This window comes from Centroberyx affinis, unplaced genomic scaffold (genome assembly GCF_046629955.1).
Source record: "Centroberyx affinis isolate AG114_WGS23_722 - 3 ecotype Tasmania unplaced genomic scaffold, CSIRO-AGI_Caff_v1 ptg000688l_1, whole genome shotgun sequence".
NCBI lineage: Eukaryota > Metazoa > Chordata > Actinopteri > Beryciformes > Berycidae > Centroberyx > Centroberyx affinis.
The window spans coordinates 78,379-99,911 of record NW_027279309.1 but is presented as its reverse complement, the minus strand read 5'-3'; the positions used below and the strand labels follow the sequence as shown (position 1 = coordinate 99,911).

The window sequence follows — 21,533 nt, the reverse complement described above, 5'->3', positions numbered from 1 at the left end:
TCACAATTACAATGCCATGAGAAGAAATGAAATTAACAACTGAAGATTGAGGGGAAAGAGGAGGTGCAGACTGACTACATGGAATGGATGCTCTATGTTAGGCATGGAAAGTATTGTGAAGTTAATTGCCCGTTTTGAAGGGCAACGAATAAGAATTCCAGTTAGAATATTAATTGAAACAAGACTAGGTCAAAACCTAGTATATGGCTGGACCGTGTATGGGTGTGCCACGTGCCACGGTCGATCATTGGTGTAACTAACTCCGCTGTAGACTGTTAATAGGCTACAGAATAATAGTCCATACATCCATACTGATCTCAGTTCCAGCGCGTCCCGTCTCCTCTCTCCGCCGCTGTCATCTCCGCTGCGCCCACTGCCCGCATCGATCCTCCTGATCCAAGCCTCAGTTGCTCTGATACCCATCGGTGCCGAAAACGCTGTTCGCCGTACACCCGGTGACGTATTGGCGTCGGGACCCCCGCTGAAATTTCGGCCGGATCACCGGGAACAAATTGCCGCCCATCTATCGGCACTAAACGCCGATATGATATAATTGTATAGATTCTACTTTAGCTTCAGCTTACATGCATGATATTAGTCTGCCTGCTTACTGTGTGGGAGAAACAGGCTCCCGATGTCAGCGGAGAAACAAGATGGCGGAGAAAACGAAACTTAAATTTCTGGGTCTGTGAGCCTATGATGTGCCACGTGCCACGGCCGACCAATGGTGTAACTTGATCACTCAGTCAGTCGGTCAGTCAGTCAGTGAGTGACAGACATTCGTGTTTATAGGGCTGGCCCCGCTGTTGCGGTCCAGCCAAAAAATTGGGTAGTATCATTACAGTTCTTTTTTAACATTAATGCTGTGGGCCAACAGTAGCATAGAGAAGCAGGTTTATGACCAGATGGTTGCCAGTTGAAATCCCAGTCCAACTGGAAAAATCTGGGTGGGTGAAACTGAATCAAAAACACTCACTCCTCCCTCGATAACTACTTGTGAGGTGCCTTTGAGCCAGGCATTTAATCCCGAGTTGCTCCAGTGGAGCTGCTGAGGCCAGCATAATGATTGATTGTGGTTGTACTGCATAGTTCCAAGGAATGAATGTGTGTAACTTAGTGGGCGCTGCTGAAAAAAAAGCATGTGTTTTGTTGATCTTCCTGGGATAAATTAAGTGTGATATATTAAAACTAGGGGGGGGGGTTAAGCGTCACGCACCTTCAAACTGCTTGGCTTTCCATACACGGGTAACAGTACACCCGACAAAGTTCACACATAGTCACAGTTCCTCCTCACAAAAACACAGCGCTGAAAACATACTTAACATACATATAACTTCAATTAATAGCCCGAGAGAGAGAGAGAGAGAGAGATGGTCGAGCGAGCTAGAGAGAGAGAGAGATGGTCGAGCGAGCTAGAGAGAGATGGTCAAGCGAGCTAGAAAGTGAATGAAGAGAGGGAGCGGTAGTAACGAGAAAGCCGGTGAATCAGAGTAATAAAACGTTATTTTCTGATTGTTTCACAGCGGTTACGTTCTAAAGCGCAGAGAGAGAGAGAGAGAGAGAGAGAGAGAGAGAGAGAGATTGCCCTGTATCAAAATATCGGTAGCCTACCTTAGAAAAAAGATTAAAAAAAATAAAAAAAAGATCAACGGAGAAATGTCTTGCTGCTGCTTCTCCTGAATTTTGTTCAGCAAATTTGACAACAGACAGCTTGAAATTCAGGTCGTACTTTTTTTCTCTGTGCCACCATGGCGATCAGCAAATGTGACTGACATTTGAATGCAAGTAAAAAGAAAAAGAAACTGCTTCGCATCGTCAATGGCAACCGGCTTACGGATTACGTATAACATTACATTTAAAAAAACGAATATCCGAATCCCAAAATTGAAAACAGAATACCTACCTAACGAACGCATATCCGAATAGTCGAATATTCGGGTCCAGCCCTAATTAAAACCCACCCTCCTGAGTGAATGCTACAACTTGTTTCTTCTAGCTAAACCCAAATCAAAAGAAGATGACAGCTGTGACAATGGTAATAATGCTTAATCATTTCCACAAGGAAACACACATGAAACTTGAGAGAAAAATCAAAATATGTAGGATACTTTTTGATGAGATGATAAAAACAATCTGGCCTAATGAAAGACAAATCTAATTTAAAAAAAGACAAATTTAATTTAAAAAAAGAGCATTTTTACATTTGGTACAAAGTGGTAACAGAAAATTCCTTCAAATAGTTTTCATTGCATCATCTCAAATTACCAGAGTGGTTAAACTCAACCAATTCCACAGAGTTAAAGGTGTGCATGTGTATGTCTGCATGCATGCATCTGTTTGTGCGTATGCATGTGTGTGCGTGTCTGGCAAAACTTCATATGTCTTTGGTTTGTATGTGTGAGCAGAAAAGAGGGTAGGAAGTTCAGAAGTAGTGATGAGGGATACGATATTGGTGGAGGGAGAAGAGAAACTGCCTACCTCCCGGAGCTGAACCCTGACTTTATTGATGGCCTTCAACCAACGGACTCTGGATGGTGAGAAGGGCAATGGCGGTCCTTCATCATGGAACCTGGGGTAAATTGGGTTAAAAGTAGAGGGATACAGAGACAAAACTGTCAATTTGCATACATTTCTGTTATGGCACACATACAAAACTTGTCTGCCCTCTTGAACAAAAAACTGTACCTTTGGAGTTTAGTTGACCTTCTCTCTACTGGAGTGTCATTTTTAATGGAGCCATTTAATCCCCGTCCTACTTCAGCGGAGAGCCTACGTATCTCCTCCTCCCCAACCATGGAGTGTCCATTGGCAGGATGATGTCCATTTGTGCGTGACTGCCCGTTGGTGGAGGGGTGAAACCCAGTGCTGTGGTAGGAGTGGAAGGACTCTTCCAATTCTGACCCTCCAGTGCTCTCCTGGCCAGTCTCACTAAGCTGAGAGCTGGTCTGGCTCAGGTTTCCAGATGACCCAAAGCGACTACTTTCCACTGGACTAGATTGATGAGAGAGAAGTGAGGGAAATACTTAATGTTAGAAAACTTGGAATGTTACAGGAATCAGACCTCGGTCAAATAGTATTTCCAAATATTTTCTGTGTTTTGTTTTAGCCCACTAGACAGTGCCAGATGATTGGGGATTGCAACACAGAACAACCCATTGACAGCCAAGAATTTTGAAAAATCACAAGGAAGTTTTTAAAGTTAATTTCATGTACTGATATACATACCTACTGTTTTATATACTTTATATACTGCTATGACTAACAACATAATTAGCATTAGCTACATTAACTAGCATTAACATAATAGTTTTTTGATTGCAACCATCTACAATTTGAGGTTAAAACCAATGGCAAAAATTATTTGCAAACACTATTTGGCAAAGGTCTATTTGGATATCAACAACATCCCTAAGGGACCTTACAGAACTCCTCACTTGGTATACACAGACCACATTATGCCATAAAAAGCTACCCAACCTTACAGGGAAGCTGTTGCATGTTGGGAAATAATGTAAGTAGCATTAAAAACATAATGTTCTGGTTCAAATGTGACAAATTGTTTCTTAGTACGTGTATTGTACATATTTATGCATTACCATTTTCAAGGTTAGAGTTGCATTTTCAAATAGAAATGGCACACTATCAATTATGCACCTATTAACAATGGTATATAAATACTGTGTCACTATGTGGGTGTAACATCTTGAGAAAAGTTGAAGGATTGTAATGTCGACAATAAAATATACAGAGGTGATCCGTGTGTGCGGGAACTGACTCTTTTTTTTATTAAGGACTAAAGTTGTATTTTCCTCATCGATTTAATTTATTGTGCAAAATGCATTATTGGATGATAAGTAAATCTGCAAGGGTTGAGTTCTTTTTTTACTTGGTTCAAATGATAAGGGTTGTAAATGTACGGAAATTTGTGGAGATGAATTGTAAAATACTGAATGCCATTTGAAATATGACATGTAAACAACACAAATAAAACAGAAATCCACAAAGTTTACATGTTATTCATAGGATCTTGAACAGTTCTGTCTATATTTGCATTGACAGCACCTGAAATAATTTGCTGAGGATACTAGCTGCCATTTATTTATTTATATTTATAGTTTAAGCCAACATTTTTTGTCTCTTGCTGTCAATGGAGTATCTCCAGAAATGATCTCTTGAGTTTTTCAGCTCCACAAATTATAATAAATTATAATAATTAGATAAATTGACAGGTTGTCCAAGATTATATAAATTACATATCTAAATGATGTTATGGAATTCTGTTTTGGAATGCTTTTAAGTATGTCACATTATCTAAATGCAACACAAAACACCACAGTTCTATACACACAATCAAGTAAAAGATAAAATGACACTAGTAGGATGGATTGCAGAGCTGGACAGGGGATACTCTTCTCCAAAATGTCAATGCATCATAAATGGAGTTGGGGGATTGCCATTTATTATGCTTTTACTAGCCTTTTTGCACCCAATAGATCCTTCTTGGACTGGTTGTCCAGCTGCACTCCAGAGGTAGGACCTGCAGAGGGGTATGTTTCTACAAGGCTTTCCTTCTCCTTTTGGGACAGGGATGCTGAAGGATCTACTTCAGGAGTGGAGATGCAAATCTGGGGGTTTGCTACATCATCCATGGAACCTACCGATTCCTTTTTTTGGACATCAGATGTTGCACCCTTTTTTACAGTTTGTGTTTGACCACTTGTTGGCTTGTCGTTCGTTTTGGGCTGAGATGTTATGACTGTGGCAGCTTGTGACTTGGGTGGATCTGCCTGCCAAGGGAAACCTATCTTTGCCCCAAATAATGAAGGGGTAGGTGGCTCTTGCTTTTCTGCAACAGGCTTTTCGTCTTGAAATAGGCCAGCAGATAGTGATTTAAATCCTGAAAACAGACCTCCTTCTGTTTGAGGCATTGAAGAAGCATCTGAGGGCATTGTTGGTGGGGATGAAAACAGAGATCCAAGAGATTTTCCTGCGTCACTCTGTGCTGACATGAAGCCAAACAGGGACTTAGCTTGAGGTGGCTCTGCAGTCTTGGGCAACTGATCAACTGCGGGAGCTTTCTGAGTATCTGCTTTTTGGGTATCTGGTGGGACTGACTTGTCAGCATCGTTAGTTTCAGCTTCCCCTGTAATGATCATGGGCTTCTCATGGATCACCTCCCCCTCAAGAGCTGCCTTTTGTTTTTCAGTGTTATCTAGTTGATGGCTCGGGTCACTTGTAGTGCTTGTGGTAGCACTTGTGACATTAGAAGTTGCTGGAGAAGCCCCCTCAGTAGTTGCCACTACACCACTTAGTGTTTGGCTGCCGGATGTTTGACTATTACCTTTATCTGGTAGACTTGAGTCGACCATTTTATTTTCACTGTTCTCAGTACCACTTGAAGCTACTTTGGGTGGCACACTTTCATTCTTAATGTGTGGCTGTGTGCCAGGTGTTGGCCTGGGTTGAACTGGCTTTGATTCAGATGGCTTAGGTGCTTGTCCCATGCCCCCAAATAAAGATCCACCTATACCCCCCAGTATTGATGGCCCAGTCTGTGGTCCTGCAGTCTGAGCAGTGGCTCCTCCAAACATTCCACCGAGTAAAGAACCACCAGTCTGAGCTCCTGCATTTGAGGCAGCAGATCCTCCAAACATCCCACCAAGTAATGATCCACCAGTCTGGGGACCTACAGTGGACCCTCCTCCAAACATACCACCCAATATTGACCCTCCAGTAGGGGGAGTAGTGGTTTGAGGAGCAGCCTGGGGAGCAGACCCTCCGAATAAACCTCCTAGTAATGATCCCGCTGTCTGAGGAGCTGCTGTCTGGGTGCTGGATCCTCCAAAAATACCCCCTAATATCGACCCTCCAGTCTGAGGGGTATCAGCTTGTAGTGTTGTTCCTCCCAGACCGAAAAGTGAGTTTTTCTGCTGTTGTTGAGGACCTTGAGCAGGAGCAGGTTTGAAAAGTGAGGACATGAAGCCTGAAACTGCATCTGCTGATGAGTCTACAATAGATTTCTCTGGCTCTGGAGGCTTCTGTTGTCCTTGTACAACAGGAGTTGTTGACTGAGTGGCTGGTGTTGCCTCTTCATTTTTAGGTGGAATTTGATTTTGACTAGACTGATCATTCACTAGAAGCTCTGGTTTTGCAAGTTGCTCTGATGGTGCTGAAATTTCAGCTTCTTTAGGCTGACTATCATTAGCTAAACCAGGTGGCTTGTCAGTATCTTGGCCTTGAACTTCTACAACTGCCTTGTCATCAGTTTTGGGAGAGCTTGCCTCCAGAGGTTGAACTGTACTGTCAGGCTGCTTAAGTGTTTCTGCCTGCTCTTTGCTTTTGGGAGCAGTATCAACTGAAAAAGTGTCAGGAAGAGCTGTAGTTGATGTTTTGCTGTCATCAGTGGTTTTTGGTGTTGCTGTTGCAGGTGGATCTGGCCCTCCAAACATCGAAAGCAAGCCTTTACCAGGTGTATCTGTAGGGGCAGAAGCTCCACCTAAAATGCCACCCAACAGAGATGGACCACTCTGTGCTGGCTGAGAAGTAGACACCCCAAAAATACCTCCCAATATTGAGCCACTACTCTGGGGTGCTGCAGTTTGGGTGGCAGCCCCTCCAAGCATTCCACTCAACAAGGATCCACTAGTCTGAGGTGCTGTAGTTGAGGCTGTAGATCCTCCAAACACCCCACCCAAAATAGATCCTCCAGTCTGTGAACCAGTAGTCTGGGGAGCAGACCCACCAAATAATCCTCCTAGTAATGATCCCCCTGTCTGAGGTGCTGCTGTCTGGGGAGTAGAGCCTCCAAATAAACCACCTAGTAGTGATCCCCCTGTTTGAATGGTTGGTGTTTGGGGAGTAGAACTTCCAAACATACCTCCCAATATAGAACCTCCAGTCTGAGTAGAGGCCTGAGGGGTAGAACCTCCAAACATGGAGAGCAAACCTTTGGCTAGTGGTTCCTTGGGGGCTGATGATTCAGGTACAGACCCTACAAGTGGAGGACCTGTCTGACTAGCACTAGGCTCGGTAGTGGGTCCAGAAAACATTGAAAGCAAACCTTTTCCTGGGCCATCTGAAACAGATCCAACTTGTGAGGATGGAGCCTGTGAAGCTGATCCATTGATCATAGACAGCAGGCCTGAAGCTGGTGGTTCTTTAGAGGGGATAGGATCCTGATGTGCACCTTCTGAGCTTGTTTCCTTTTGTACAGTGGCACATTCTGAGATTTGTTCCGTAGTTGCACTGTCAACTATTTTAACTGTGGTGCCCTCTTCATAAGAAGTCGTAGTGGTCACAGTAGCATCAGTGGATGGCCTAGCATGTGGTTCACTAGACTGAGGACTAGTTTTACTCAGCATTAACAGTTCACTTGATATTTCGCTGGTAGTTGATGCCATTGGGACACAGCTACTAGGAATAGATGCTACTTGGGAGGGGCCTTGTTGTAAAGTAGAAGAACTGAGCATTGGATTTAGAAGAGTAGCAGTACTAGATTTAGAGTCAGGGGTTGCACTTTGTTGTGGTGGTGACATAGGACCACTAAAAATTGAGAGTATACTCTTAGCAGCTTCTTTGGGTGCTGCAGCTCCTGGTATATTAGACATATTTGCATTTCCACCTGCTGCTGGGGTTTGTGGAGTGCTTGGGCCACCAAACATAGAGAACAAACCTTTTCCTGGACTTTCACTGGAGGTAGACAAGCCACCCAGTATCCCCCCAAGAACAGAGCTGGCTGGCAGACCTTGTGGTTGAGGCTGTGCTTGTGGTTGAGATTGTGGTTGAGGTTGCGGTGGACTGGGACCACTAAACATTGACAGCAATCCTTTTGCTGGGCTTTCAGTTGAACTAGATGACCCAGGCAGAATTCCCCCTAGAATAGATCCCGTTTGGGCTTGAGATTGATGGGTGCTAGGACCACCAAACATAGAAAGAAATCCTGTACTTGGGGGCTCTTTTGAGGGAACAGTTCCCTGTAGAGGCACCTGAGCAGTAGGCTTGGTTTGAGGAGGCTCGGTTGGACTTGGGCTTCCAAACATTGATAATAAACTTTTACCAAGTGATTCCTGTGGAGGAGCTTGGGGAGCAGTGCTTGTAGGAGGTGCCTGAGGAGAGGGCCCAGTCTGAGGTGAGGGCTGAGGACCTGGGCCTCCAAACATTGACAATATACTTTTACCAAGTGATTCTTGTTGAGGAGGTTGTGAAGCTGCACTTGTAGGAGGTGCTTGAGGTGAGGGCCCAGTCTGAGGCACAGCCTGTGGAGGACTTGGCCCACTAAACATTGATAATAAACTTTTACCAAGGGATTCTTCTTGTGGAGCTTGTGGAGCTGTGGTTGATGCAGATGCTTGAGGTGAGGGCCCAGGTTGGGCAGCTGTTGTTGATCCTGACAGCATTTCTCCAATAGAAAAACCAAACAGTCCACCAGATGGTTTAGGTCCTGCTTCCTGTTTAGTCTGCCCTGTTGCTGGCATAGTTTGTGATTGGCCTGGAGCAGGGCCTGTGGCAGAATTGGGAGGTAACACTTGTGACACACTTTTGCTTGGTGGTTGGCTCTGAGCGGACCGAGAGGTACCACTTTGGTCCATTGTTTGCTGTCTCTGTATACCCTTAGGTCTAGATGCCGATGCCTGTGAACTCTCTGTAACACTAGGCTTTGATTGCTGTTGCTGTGGTGGAGAGGGCTCAGCACTAAATAGGCTGCCTATTGATCCAAAGAGATTTGATACTCCTGTAGCCTCTTTGTTTGGAGTCACACTGCCTGGTAAGGAAGCAGTGCTGCCAGTTTTGCTCTGCTGATTCAAAGGTGTCTGAGGAGATTTCTGGGGCTCTGGCTTGGGTTCCTCTATTCCTACTGCAGATTTGAAAAAGCTCATGAAGCCTGCCTGTGGTTGTTCAGCTGGTTTCTGCACTGGTATTTCCATTGTCTTGTTGGCTGCAGGCTGTACAGGTGATCCAGATTTAATTAGAGACTCTGTTGATGCTAAAGGCCCTGTGACAGTGGGCTGTGTTGGCGGGGTTGCCCGTTGTGACATGGTGGTCTGACGTGCAAGTCTAGGTTTCTGTGAAGTTGTATGTGATTGTGCTGAAGACTGACTCATATGAGCAGTTGTTGGTAGTGTGGGCAAAATTCTCGACTGAGTTGTGGCTGGCCTCTGCATTTGTTGTGCGCCACTTTCTGGCTGAGTTACAACAGCAGGGGATTCTTCTTTGATGATCTTTGACTTAAGGCTCTGGAAACCTGATGAGAGAATGCTCCTCGCATGTTGGTCAGGGGCCTCAATCCCGGGTGATCTCCGTTGATCACGAGAGGTTATGCCAGTTTTATTTGAGTCTGATTGCGATGTCTTGCCCACAAAAGACGATATGAGAGAGGAGATTTTCTTGACTTGACGATTAGGTTGCTCTTCTCCAGGAGCCACTCTCTTCCTCCATTCTTCCTCTGATATGTCATCTACATGCTTCACTGTAACCCCAGTGGATGAACGTCGGCGTTGACTAGGCTGGTAACAGTTGTAAAGTAGCTGCTGATTGGAATTTGCAGTAGGGGTAGAGTTGAGGGAAACGGCAACTTTTTGAGCAAGAAGTGTCTTAATTTCCTGGCTATTCCAATAAGGGCCAATGTGGCCTTTATTACGGCATGAAAGGTCAATAACCTCTGTGTATGGGTCTTGATAGACATAACTTGGCTGTCTTGGATCCATCCTGACTTTGTTTAATCTGTAGGATGTAAAATCTACCGCATGTTCTCCCTGTGACAGGAATGAATTTTCAAACATTTGGGAGAAACGCTCAAGATTCAAATTCATAATCTGGTTTCCTTTTCTATAGGCAGCAGATAAATCGAGGGGGGCATTGAGAAGTTGAGAATCACTGTGATCTTGTCCAGGTAGCCAAAGAAGCTCATCCTCATTATATAGTGGGACTTTAAAGCCACAGACTGTAACCATCTCATTGTGCAGCCAAGCATTAGGGAAACTACCCAATTGCTGCACATTTCCCCACGGCTCTCCTTCAGGGGCACAAGCATATACATATTCACCTGCGGCGTCTGTAAGCAAGGCGTAAATGTATTCATGATCCGTGTAAACAAAGTAGCCACAATCACCATCTTCGGCCGGCCACCACATTCCTTGCTCCAATAGTGCAAGCCACTGCTGGTACCATTCAGTATCTTCGAGATACATGGAATCTTCCATCTCACTATTGGCACTTGGAGGGTAATTTGAATCTACTGGTCTATGAAAATTAAACTGGCTCTGATGGATCATGCCATCAGTGTGAAAATCCTGATTATTATCCATTCCATATTGCCAATTGGCTGAATAAGATAAGCTTGGTGCAGTCTCCTCATAATAGCCTTCATGATATGAAACACCATTCAAGCTGTAACAGCTACCATCATTAAATGAGTGCCATTTCCCAAACTTAGCATTACTTTGTTGAGTAGATAAGTTCAGTGCACTCTCCTCTTTGTGTGAATATTGCAAGTTTCCCAAATCTTCATAGCTGTTCCATAATTTCTTTTTGGGATTTGGATCATTGTTAAAATTCCTGTGTCCCTCAAACTGATATGGTCCAATTTGCTCTTCGTGACAAACAACACCTTGCCATGGTCTTGAGGAGTTATACTGCTGGTCATTTGAGGAGCTGCAGTGGAGAGAAGAGCCCTGTAATGATGCACCTTCATATTGCTGTGTGTACCCTTGATCATCTCCCTGGTGTTGATAATTCTGTAACTCATTCTGAAATTGCTGCCATAGAACAGATTCTTGGATCCATTGGTTTTCATCATAGGTAGGACTTATTCCGTAAGAGGACAACTGACCTTCATAAAGATTTGGCCTGGTTAGTCCACACAAAGAGGGATTGCTTCTGCCAATATATGGCTGCATAGGCATAACTGCAGAATTTGAATGGCCATGTGAAAGGGAATGAATATTATCTGTACTATAAGCAATTGGGTGGACTGACTGCTGTGAACTATGATAGTATGATAACTGAGATAAATTGCCTGTGCTAATTGAAGAGTATGCTGCTTGACTCTGAAGAGACCTTGCATAAGTAGCTGATGTTCTCAAATCTAAACTCTCAGTATCAATTGAGACAGGTGCACTACGGAAAGCATGTCTGCTCTGTCCTGGAGTGAGAGATTGTGGAACAACTCTTTGCCTGCTGTCACTTTCAAAACCTGAGGTAGCACTTTCTGTGATGGTATTTGGCCTAGTTTTTAATATGCCTGAAAGCAACCCTGTGGAATTAGGTGAAGGTGTATTCTGCTCTGTAATCTGCATTTTCAGATTTTCTGAGCAACCAGTTTCTGCTTGTTTATGAGTGTAGGATTCCTCGGTTTCATTTCTGGTGAAGAGTCCAGATAAAAACCCTTGCTGGGGAGGCCGAGAAGTCTTCTTCTCTCTCTCCACATTCTGTTCTTGTGAGGATAGCTGAATTACGTTGGTGTTTGACTGAGTTTGCAGTGGTGTCTGCCTTATTAGTATGTTATTGTTGGCTCTCTGATGCAGTGATTGTCCTGTTGATTCCTGGCAGCTAGTCTCAACATTCTCAGATGATTTTGTTAACTTGTTAAACAAGCCTGAGAATACTCCAGGTTGATTTGCAGTCTCCTGCTGTGTCTGAGCAGTCTGACTATTTGGTGGTTTGATCTGTTGTTGTCTCTCTTGGATCATTTCTGGCTGCTGCTGTTGGGGCATATTCTCTGAGGAAGATTTAAATCGTCCAGAAAGGAGACCACTTGGTTGAGTTGTGTTTTGTGTTGAACTATTTTGTAGTTGATTTTGGCTTGGAATTGGGATATTTCTTGCCCTTGGTTGCTCCTGGCTGGATCTACTTGGGGTAATGCCATGTTGCTGAGCTGATGGGTACTGCTTGGTGTTTACATTGTCTGCTGAAGCAAACTTAAAGAGCCCAGATAGGACACCACCTTTCTGAGATGGCATTTGCTGGAGTGGAACTGTTTGTTGTCGAGTAAAGCCTGGTTTACTAGTCTGTTGCTGGTCAACTTGTTGACTTGGTGATCTGGTCCTGAAATGGGGCCCTTGGTTTGGACCTTGAGTATTCTGTTGGTTAAAAATCTGTTGATTATGTTGAGCACTGCTTTGTTGCTGTTGGGGCTGGGGAATTGTTTGGCTGCTTGAAACATTTTCAGATGATGTAAATTTCAGCAAGCCAGAGAACAGCCCCCCTTGTTGAGGTTGTGTTTGCTGAGAAGAATTTGAAGACTGTTGCTGACCTGGATAATTGCTATGGGGGTTCCTCTGTAGTTGAGCTTGAGGAGGCTGTACATTTGGTGGTATATTTTCTGTTGATGAAAATTTCAATAGCCCTGAGAGAAGGCCCCCTGTCTGAGGAGCTGGGGCATTTTGTTGTGGGGGAGGATGATGAGGGAATGGTGGGGGATTACTGCCCCTGGGTGGTTGATTGCTAAGAGGAGCCTGCTGTGGCAAATTGCCAGATAGGTCACTTGTAGAGCCAAATTTAAGAAGCCCAGATAGCAGCCCTCCTTGCTGCGTCTGATTAGAGCCTGTACGAGACATGTCCTCAGTTGAGCTCCCTTTTAAAAGACCTGTCAAAAAACTCTGTGATTCAGGCTGATGAGGGGCCTGCTGCTGTATCCCATAAGGTGTTGCTGCTGTCGTCCAATTTGATGTATGTTGTGGATGTGAGCTAGATGGCACTTGGCCCCTCTGACTTTGCTGTTGACTGCTGACAAAATTCTGGTTTGAACCAGAGGGAGCTGTAGTAGGATTAAATATGCTGGAGAACCACCCTGTCTCTGTGTTTTCCTGGGGCTGTGTTGAAGGGACAGCAGCAGGATTCTGTGGCAGGGGGGTAGAAATGCCTGTTGTTGAGGTTGCGGCTTGATATGATTGCTCAGGGTTCTGTGCATTTCTGGAAGCACTAACATCTTCACTGGATGCAAACTTTAATAAGCTAGAAAGCATTCCTCCCTCTGCTTTGGGCGGCTGCTGATTAGAGACATTTTCAGAAGACAGGAAAGGGAGTTTGAGCTTACTACTCAATGATGGCTCCTCCACTGGTTTCTCTAGTCGTAAGTCTTCTGTGGACCTAAACACAGGATAAACTGCAACAGGTGGAGGTCCCTGAGGCGGAACAGGGGCAACAGGTGTTATCAGTGAGCTTAATGACTTCTTAAAAGGGCTAAAGAAGCCTGATTTCTCTGGTACTGTTTGGCCAGTGGGCCTTCCTGGCCCCGGTGCAGGCACATTTCCTTGTGCGTAAGTCATAGGATTCTGTTTCCCATATACATTTTTTTCTTCATGTTGTCCAAAATGTTTCTCTTGTGATGAACTTCTTGCTTTTTCTGATTTTCTATCTTCTCCAGCTGCCACTGGCTGTTCACCTTGATGAACATATTTGTCATCCCAATGTGCATGATCTTGAGAGTAAGTTGTCACTGGGGGCTGTTTGCCTTCAGCTGAGTTCATAATGTCTTCCCCTGAAAAAAGCTTTAAAGGATTTAATTTCCCCAAAACTGAGTTTCCTGTAGCAGTTTGAGGTTTGGTTGCAAACTCTGATACTTTTTCACTAGCACTTGTTTGAGTCTGTGTTCTTATGGGAGTTTTTGCTTCTCGATTATGACCTTGTGTCTTGGCATCAAGTGGTGGTTGAGAACGCAAAGAACTGAATGATTTTTCTGGAGAAGTTTCTACTGGAGATACCACAGCTACAGGAGCTGAACTAGTTGATTTAGGAATAAAGGAGAATAGTTTTGATATTCCAGTTTGGGAGGGTTGTGCAGATGGTGCTGGCGCAGAGCAGCCAGGCTGTTTGGGACCTGCGCCAACTCTATCAGTGAAGGAATTAAATAAGGAGCTCACAGCATTTTTCACCCCTGATATACCCTGGTCAGAAGGAGTCTGTGATTGAGTTTCTACTCTGGTATCCCTTGATGAACTGTTTTGGTCCTCTCCCAAAGAATCTGTTCTGTTGCTACCCAGAGATGATAGTCTGGATTTGCTTGATTTAGGAAGAGAACCATACTTGCTTATTTCCTCCTCTTTTTCAGCAAGGTATTCAGAAACTGTTTCAACCAGACACTGGAGCTCATCCATAGGGTCTACATATTCATCACTTGGCTCCTCCACAGGAGAAAGCATTGCCTCCGGAGCCCATCCTCCGATTTTACCTTTTCCACACTTCTTATCCCGAAAACCCTGAGGATTCTCCATGTGACCCCCATAGGACAAAGAATACCTGTCTTTGCCATGACCTCTCGCATTCTCGGAGTGAATGTCTTCTGCTAGAAAGGCAATGTCATCAATGTCCTCCTCTGCTCCTATTGGGTAGTGCAGTTCCTCAGAGCCCTCTAAATCAAAATCAAACCTTGCCCTCAGTCTAGCAGCTTCCTCTTCTTTGTATGCTACATAATGCTCCAATGTGTTCTCCAGCTCATTTTTAGCCCACATCCTTGTCTTGTAGAGAAGCCCGTTCTTGTATGGCCTGAGGCACGGTGTCATATGCTCCTCCTCTTCCTGAATCTCTGCTACCTGCCGCATAACAAGCTCCCCTCTCTTCTGGCGGAGGACTGCAAGGTCAGGGGGGAAAGCCTCTTCTCTGATTTTGTCTGGCTCTGTACTGACCAACCCTCCTGGGTCCCTTATCTTTTTCTTCCGCCGCCGATCAATAGTGTCATAGCCCTCGGGGTAGGTGGCAGGCAGGATGCCGCTACATTGAGTGTTTTGACTGACAGAGCTGCGTGAGTGCTCAGGGCAGGTTCTCCCCATTCGAAGGATAACGTTGTCTTCCTCATCGTCTAAGAAGTCACTCAGCTGAGGCTTGCCCTGCACTTTGTATTTGTTTTCCCATTCCTCTACCCCCATGCCAGAATCTACAGGGATGATCCTGACCCTGCCTTTCTGGTTTATGGATCTAATTCAGGTTAAGGAATAGGTTTAACAAGGTGATGAGAAAGTATGGGAGAGGAGACAGGAACAGAAAAGAAGAAAGAAGCAAACAAATAAGAAGCAGAAAAGACTGCAAATGAAGAGTTTAGCAGTACAATAAACACAGACATTATGACGAAGTTTCATGTAAATGTGAAAACTTAATATTTCACTTTAGCTCGTAATTACTGTAACAACATTGTTATTACTTTTTTTTTAATAAAACTTCAAGGTGACTAAATCTGTGTTGCTATGCAATTATGAAGCAATTTTCAATCATCTCATAAGAACTGAAGACAATGTGTTACGCTTGTAATTACAGCTTCATTACACATTCAACATTTCGATAATATATCAATTGAGAAAAACATTATTTTCACAGTTCAGTATTCATATGCAATAAGACTGAGTGTGTGTGTGTGTGTGTGTGTGTGTGTTTGCATGTGCATGTGTGATTTTAGATCTTTGCAAATCCCTACAGCAATAGTCATGCTTATCAGTATTTCTACACTCGGCTGCCAACTGTGTAGTACGTCAATATCACTAACATAAGGCCTATATCCAACCCAGTTAACAGTTTTTATCATCGGAGAAAGCGTGTGCCTCTCACTGACCCATTCCCTCCATTCCATGTGTGACAGAAGGGATTTTGTGGGTGATGTGGGCTAAACCAAGTTCAGTCATTCAAACTACCAGGGAAGTTTCACAAACACAATAGGTCCTCAAGACAAAAAGGAAACAAGAACTATCAGCTTTGCCTGGCTATAATCCCATTTCTCTTTTCTGATGTTATAGAATTATCCGGATCAACGTCCTATCAGTCCACACAGGCAGATTTGCAGCAGTCTCACTGAGACCCATGTTTTCCATGGCAATCCACAAGTGCAAAAAAGTAAATTCCATCTTGGCCAATCTCCAAGCATTGAGGCCATTTGTCTTATTAACCAAATCTATTCTCTCTTAAAAAGCTGCCCCTTTTATTATTATGATTTTTATTATTATAGATATTGTTGTCTTTTTTCCTAGTATTCTTAGCATTTTAATGTAAATACATAATCGTAGTACAGATGACCACACACACTATAGTGGAATCTCACTTTTGGCCATAAGACATAAAACCATCTAAATGACATTCAAACTTTAACGAGGTGAAACAAACACAAGATATCCCTCCTCATGTCCAAGTCAGTGGACAATGGAAATAATATGAATGTAATAGCAAGAGGGAACTCATAGCTGGCTGCACTGAAGTATTTAGGTTGAGGATAAAAGGGGTGTGACAAAACTAATTCTGCCACTTTGCCACTGGAGAACAGATCCCTCCTAGTGTGCTGAAGCAGCTGAATGAACCATCGACTGCAACACAAAGGAAAGCCATCTGACAAACAAAAGTGCAAAGCTCCATCCAAGATGGATTGTTGACCATCAGAAAAAAACTGAGACGCATGACAATTACAATGTCGCTCCACCAACTATTTCTGTCATAAAACTGAAAACCATCTTGAAAAAGTGTCTGTCTCTGCTACATACTGTACCCTACTTACTGGATTGCTTTTGAGTGTGAGTGTGAGAGAGAGAGAGAGTGTGTGTGTGTGTGTGTGTGTGTGTGTACCTGCTTCCTCTCTGGTCCCTGTAATCCATGTCAAAGCTATGGACAGAGTCTGTGCAGGAGTCCAGGTGGTGCTGCAGCCGGGGCCCCATAGGGTACTGGTGCATGGAGGAGTTGGGCTGGGCCGTGGTGTGGTAGCGTGGCGGCAGACTGTTGCTGGTCTCACTGCGGTAGTCACTGTCCCGGTCATCCACAGCACTGTCCTGGTCATCCAGAGCTGCAAGAGACAATGGGACAAGCTGAACATCACAGAATCTTGCCTGACATTAAATGAATATCTTACCTACAATAGCAAGCTTTTCAAAAATCTCCTTCCTGCACGTACACCCCATTAGATATATTCAACCTGAAATCTGAGGATATACTCTAGTTTAATTCTGCATATTTGGAAGGCATTAAGTGGGAGATATAAACAGACTGGGGTCAGGGGCAGCCAGGTAAGAGGGAGGTAAGAAGGGCAAAGGTCATGCACTTTTGAATGACTATAGCCCTTATAAATACATGCAAGCTCACCTGCCAAAAGGGGAGACATTGAGCTGCTCTTACTCTGTGTAATTACTGTAGTTAGTAGAATTCATGCATTGATCTGCAATTGCATATAACTGAGGACATGGGTGTTATTCTACAAGTAAAATGGGGACAAAGATCTTACGGAATAGATTGAATACAGTTGTTGCCACAGTTACAGTCTTCTTACACAGACATAAAACCAACTTATAAATCTGATCTGGCAGACAACCAGAAGAGGAAAGGTACATGAAATGAAACCAAAATTAAACTGTTTGACATGGGAAAATGTTGTTAGAAAAGGAGTAGTTTTGTTTAACTTTCAGTCTGACTCAGTGGCTCAGGGAGTATCATGTAATGAGATTACAGTAACATTATTACAAATAATAGTACCTGTAATTTGTAAACGCACAAAAACAGCAGTCAGATTACAGATTACTTTTTGAAAACAAATTGGCAATTACATTATTTCACTAAGAAGTATGTTTGAAGGCAAAAGGGCCTTTAGATTGTGTGCTTTAGGCACAAACATAACAACTTACAATAATAGGTAATGGTTGCTGATGATAATAGCACTCTAACAAACCACATTTTGAAAGTGACCTTCCCAATCCCACCAGTGACCCTGAGAAAACTTCTCTCAAGTGCTCCAGTGTCTGCTGGAGGGGACAGCTGAGCCGGGGTTTATCTTTTCAAAGCGATAAAGTGAGAGGACGAAGGACAAACTGATTTTCTTGATATGTCTGAGAATAAAATTGGAGGACAATGAACTGTCAAGGTGACACGAGTACAGTTTAGCAAAGACTGCCCCCTATTAGTTTAGCAGTGCAGTTGCAATTTACAGCATATCCCTTAGGAAGTGACTGCCTTCATATTTGTAGAACAGTCTTGTATTGCACTTGTCTGCTCTAAACAAAGATTTAATTAGGAATCCCAATCTTAATGAAATTATTTTCAGAAATTTCTTTAAAATTACAGATCATATTTAAATCTGTTTTATCTCAGTAGTCTCATATTGTTGACACGTACACAACAGCATAATTTTAGAGGAAAACAAAGGTAGACAGTTACTTAAATATATTTTATGACTTTGGATCAATCATAACAAGTCATTTATATTTTCCATGATATTCTATTTTTTCATGTGTTTCCCTGACTGAAAAGCTAGTTTTAAAATTTCCAGGTTTTCCAGGATGTGTGGAAAAGCGATGGTGTGGTTATGAAATGCATTGTCTATGAAGATCATGTGACATCAGCACAGAGAATGAAAAAAAAAAGAAAAACAGGAAAAAAGCGAGCGGAAGAGAAGGAAGAGAAGGGTTAAGGGGGAGTAAAATGAGGCGAGAATAAAATCCAAGTAAAATATTTGTTGATTAAATGTTGTTATTAAGGAGCATGGGGCATCAGGACATGCAGAGGGCACTGAGGATTGGCCACAGGGAAACTTTGGGAGACCAAACAATTTCATCAAAGTGTGTTCTACATACTCAGTGAGTCAGCCCATCCGAAATAGTTGCCTGGTGAGAGCGTAGATGTTAGAAGTGAGAGGTACAGTCAGAGGAAGTAGAGAGGGTGAATAGTAGAGTGGCTCTATATTGTAACTGTGGGAGGATGAGGGAAGCTCCATCAACAATTCTCAGAGTGGACAACAAATTGACACATTTTCACAACAGTGAGGAAAGATTTAAACATGCATATACCCTCTCTGTGAGTGTTCTCAAAATATGTGTATACAACAGACAGAGTGCATGTAAAATTTATAGGCTTCATTGTCAACTCTGATAAAGGAGATTCAGCCATTACCAAGTTAGGAACTACAATAGGGTCAAGGAAGTGAGAGACAATAATGTCAAGGCCTGAGAGCTAGAGGGGTGGAGAAATGGCTCCATCTAGAGGCTGATGGTGGTATGAAAGGCCCACTCACAGCACTGGGAGGCAGCAAACGGCAGTGGGCGATTCTGCACCTCATCCTGAAGAGGGTACTAGAGAGGAGAGACAGGAAAAAACACAACAGGAAGCATCAAGTATGTTTTTCTTGTCCTTATGATTATCATCAGAAAGACTTGCCGTCATCGTCACCGTTATCTATGTGCGTCAAACCATTAGCATTAACAACAACAACAAAAATAAACACGTAATTTCTTTGTCATTAGCACAAGAGGAATTAGAAGTACTAGAATTATATCTTATTTGTCCGAGTGGTTGAACTATCAAGAAAACAGATATGGAGAAGCTGATCTTGGCACATTTCAGTGGTGAAAATACTCTCTTAGCAGGAATAAAACAGACATTTTCCAAAACATACTGCATCTCTCCAGTGATAAGCAAATCTTTGTTTCTTTTCAGCTACACAGTTACTGTGTACCAGTAAAATGCAAAACAGCAATGTAGGCCTAGTGAACAGTTGTTCTGACTCAGTGTTTTGGAAAAGTAACATAGCGTACTTTACATATACAAATAATTCAGTGAAATCTTGTTAAAGCAGAGTTACTGTGAGAGGGCTTTACCTCATCATGGATCCTCATGGTATTGATGCGCTCCAGCTTGCCTGTCCAATACTGCGCCTCATCATCTGGGATGTCTGGTAGCAAAAGATGCATTCCCACACACACACACACACGAGCATGATCACCCATACACACAAACACAAATGCATATGCGCAAGCGCACACACACACACACACACACACACACACACACAGGCAGTGTTTACATCCCATTACATCCCGTTGCCTCTGATCTCAAGCAGTAGGCTCTATCATATGCCATGATGCCATCATAATACATTTATGCCTGTTTAATTTATCATGAGCCTTGTAGGAATGACATATTAAAAATAGTTAGCTTTGTCCACAAACTCTTAAGGGACACGGACCAGAAATATCAGAGCTTCATTTTTAATTAAATACATTTTAAAGAAATATAAAAAGCAAAGCATTTTGAGAAGTATTACCACCCACAGTTGCTAACACAGAGTCACAAAACATCAAACAACCTAAACATTTTCCAGCAAAACAGATAAAAACTAATGGCAGTAGCCAGACAACCATAAGCATATTAAAAAGGAGGTAGGTAGAACACACAGCTACCTATATACAAGTACCTGAGTACTTGTGGGGTACAGCTAATACGAAATGAAAGTCTATATTTGGTTCACGGCTGATATGTCTATGAGCAGGTGATGAGTGTGTTTTTTTCCCCCACTTATCCCGGCCTCTCCATGTGTATGTAATACCTGCACCTAGACTACTGTTTCATCAGATCGGCTTCTCTCTATGCTGCTCTGCAGAGAGATGCACATTAAAGGCCAGACACACAAAGGGCAGGACTTCAAAGATACATCAACAGACAGCTAACAGCTTTAGTGAATGGGACTGGTGGCTCAGAGAGTCGTGACGGACACAGCCTCCTGCAACCTTGAAAGGCCTGCTCTTAAAACACAGAAAGAGGCTCTCTCTCTCTCCCACTCAATGGAACGACACACTGCTTTAACTTTGATGCTTTTGATCACAGGGTTTGTGCCGTATATATGCAGCATTGGCAGTGTAAAGGTAGTGCTGTGGTCAAGGGCGCAGGAAACCGGGGCAACACAGGGAACATTTCCCCTCAAATATTAAAGAGCATTAAATTGTCCTCCGCAAAAAAAAAAGAAAACAGAAATTTTCATTGCATGAATCGACTCATAAGCCGTTGGTTCTGAATGGGAAGTAGTGCCTGCTCCCTCTCACTAGGGTCCCACATACTAGCGGACCAAGGATAAAGTACCGTTGGACGAGGGATAACGAGTGGATTACGGTCTCCAGCATGCAAAACAAGAAAAAAAAATCTTATGAGTGCTTTTAGAGGAGTGCAGAAAACTGTAAGCATAGTAAACATTAGCTATAAACAGTTAGTATTTACAAAGGAAATAGCGTAAGCAGCATTCAAGCAAGTGCCATCTTTCTCCACACTTGGTTTTAGCACTACCTGTGCTAGCTAGACACATCACCCAGAAATATGTCAATAAACTAGCTATTGTTAATGTTAGTCTCCCTAGCTAACAGAACTGAGCTCTCTCACAGTCACAGATTCTCTTGCAATATAACAGCTTAATAGTTTCTTAATTTATCCTTATGATCACAACGTAGCACCCGGGCAACGGCAACATTATATTTACAGAATCTAATTCAGTAAAGAAAGGCCCAACGTTGAACCACAGAGAGGGAGAGAGGACGTAAGACACCAGGTATTAGTTGTTCAATATCAGTCATCTTCCACCTCCACAACATGTAATGAAGTGATAGAAAAAGATTTAGGAAGAGTCTGTTATGAGTTGACTTAAGGCAGCATAGAGACACCCCCAATGAAACTAGAGATGGGCAGAGAAGGGGAGAGAAAGCAACGAGAACAAAGTAAGGGATTATTCCATCTCTTCCCAATCTAAAACTCCTTCCTATCCCTTTGGCTGTGGTAGCGTACAGCAGGTTCTTGACATGTTGCTAATTTTTTCTGTC

The 21,533-nt window shown here is 43.2% G+C and overlaps 1 protein-coding gene across 1 annotated transcript in view; it reads right to left on the bottom strand.

The window, feature by feature from the left end:
- LOC139644007 (protein unc-13 homolog B-like) overlaps positions 1-21,533 on the bottom strand; it is an 89,054-nt gene that overhangs the window by 44,190 nt on the left and 23,331 nt on the right. Inside the window, exons 6-10 of the mRNA XM_071519353.1 lie at positions 19,548-19,621; positions 18,965-19,022; positions 16,537-16,750; positions 2,686-2,991; positions 2,479-2,569 (exon numbers count right to left, since the gene is read on the bottom strand). Of these exons, the coding sequence (XP_071375454.1) occupies positions 2,479-2,569; positions 2,686-2,991; positions 16,537-16,750; positions 18,965-19,022; positions 19,548-19,621 (743 nt within the window). The remainder of the gene's footprint in view (positions 1-2,478; positions 2,570-2,685; positions 2,992-16,536; positions 16,751-18,964; positions 19,023-19,547; positions 19,622-21,533) is intronic.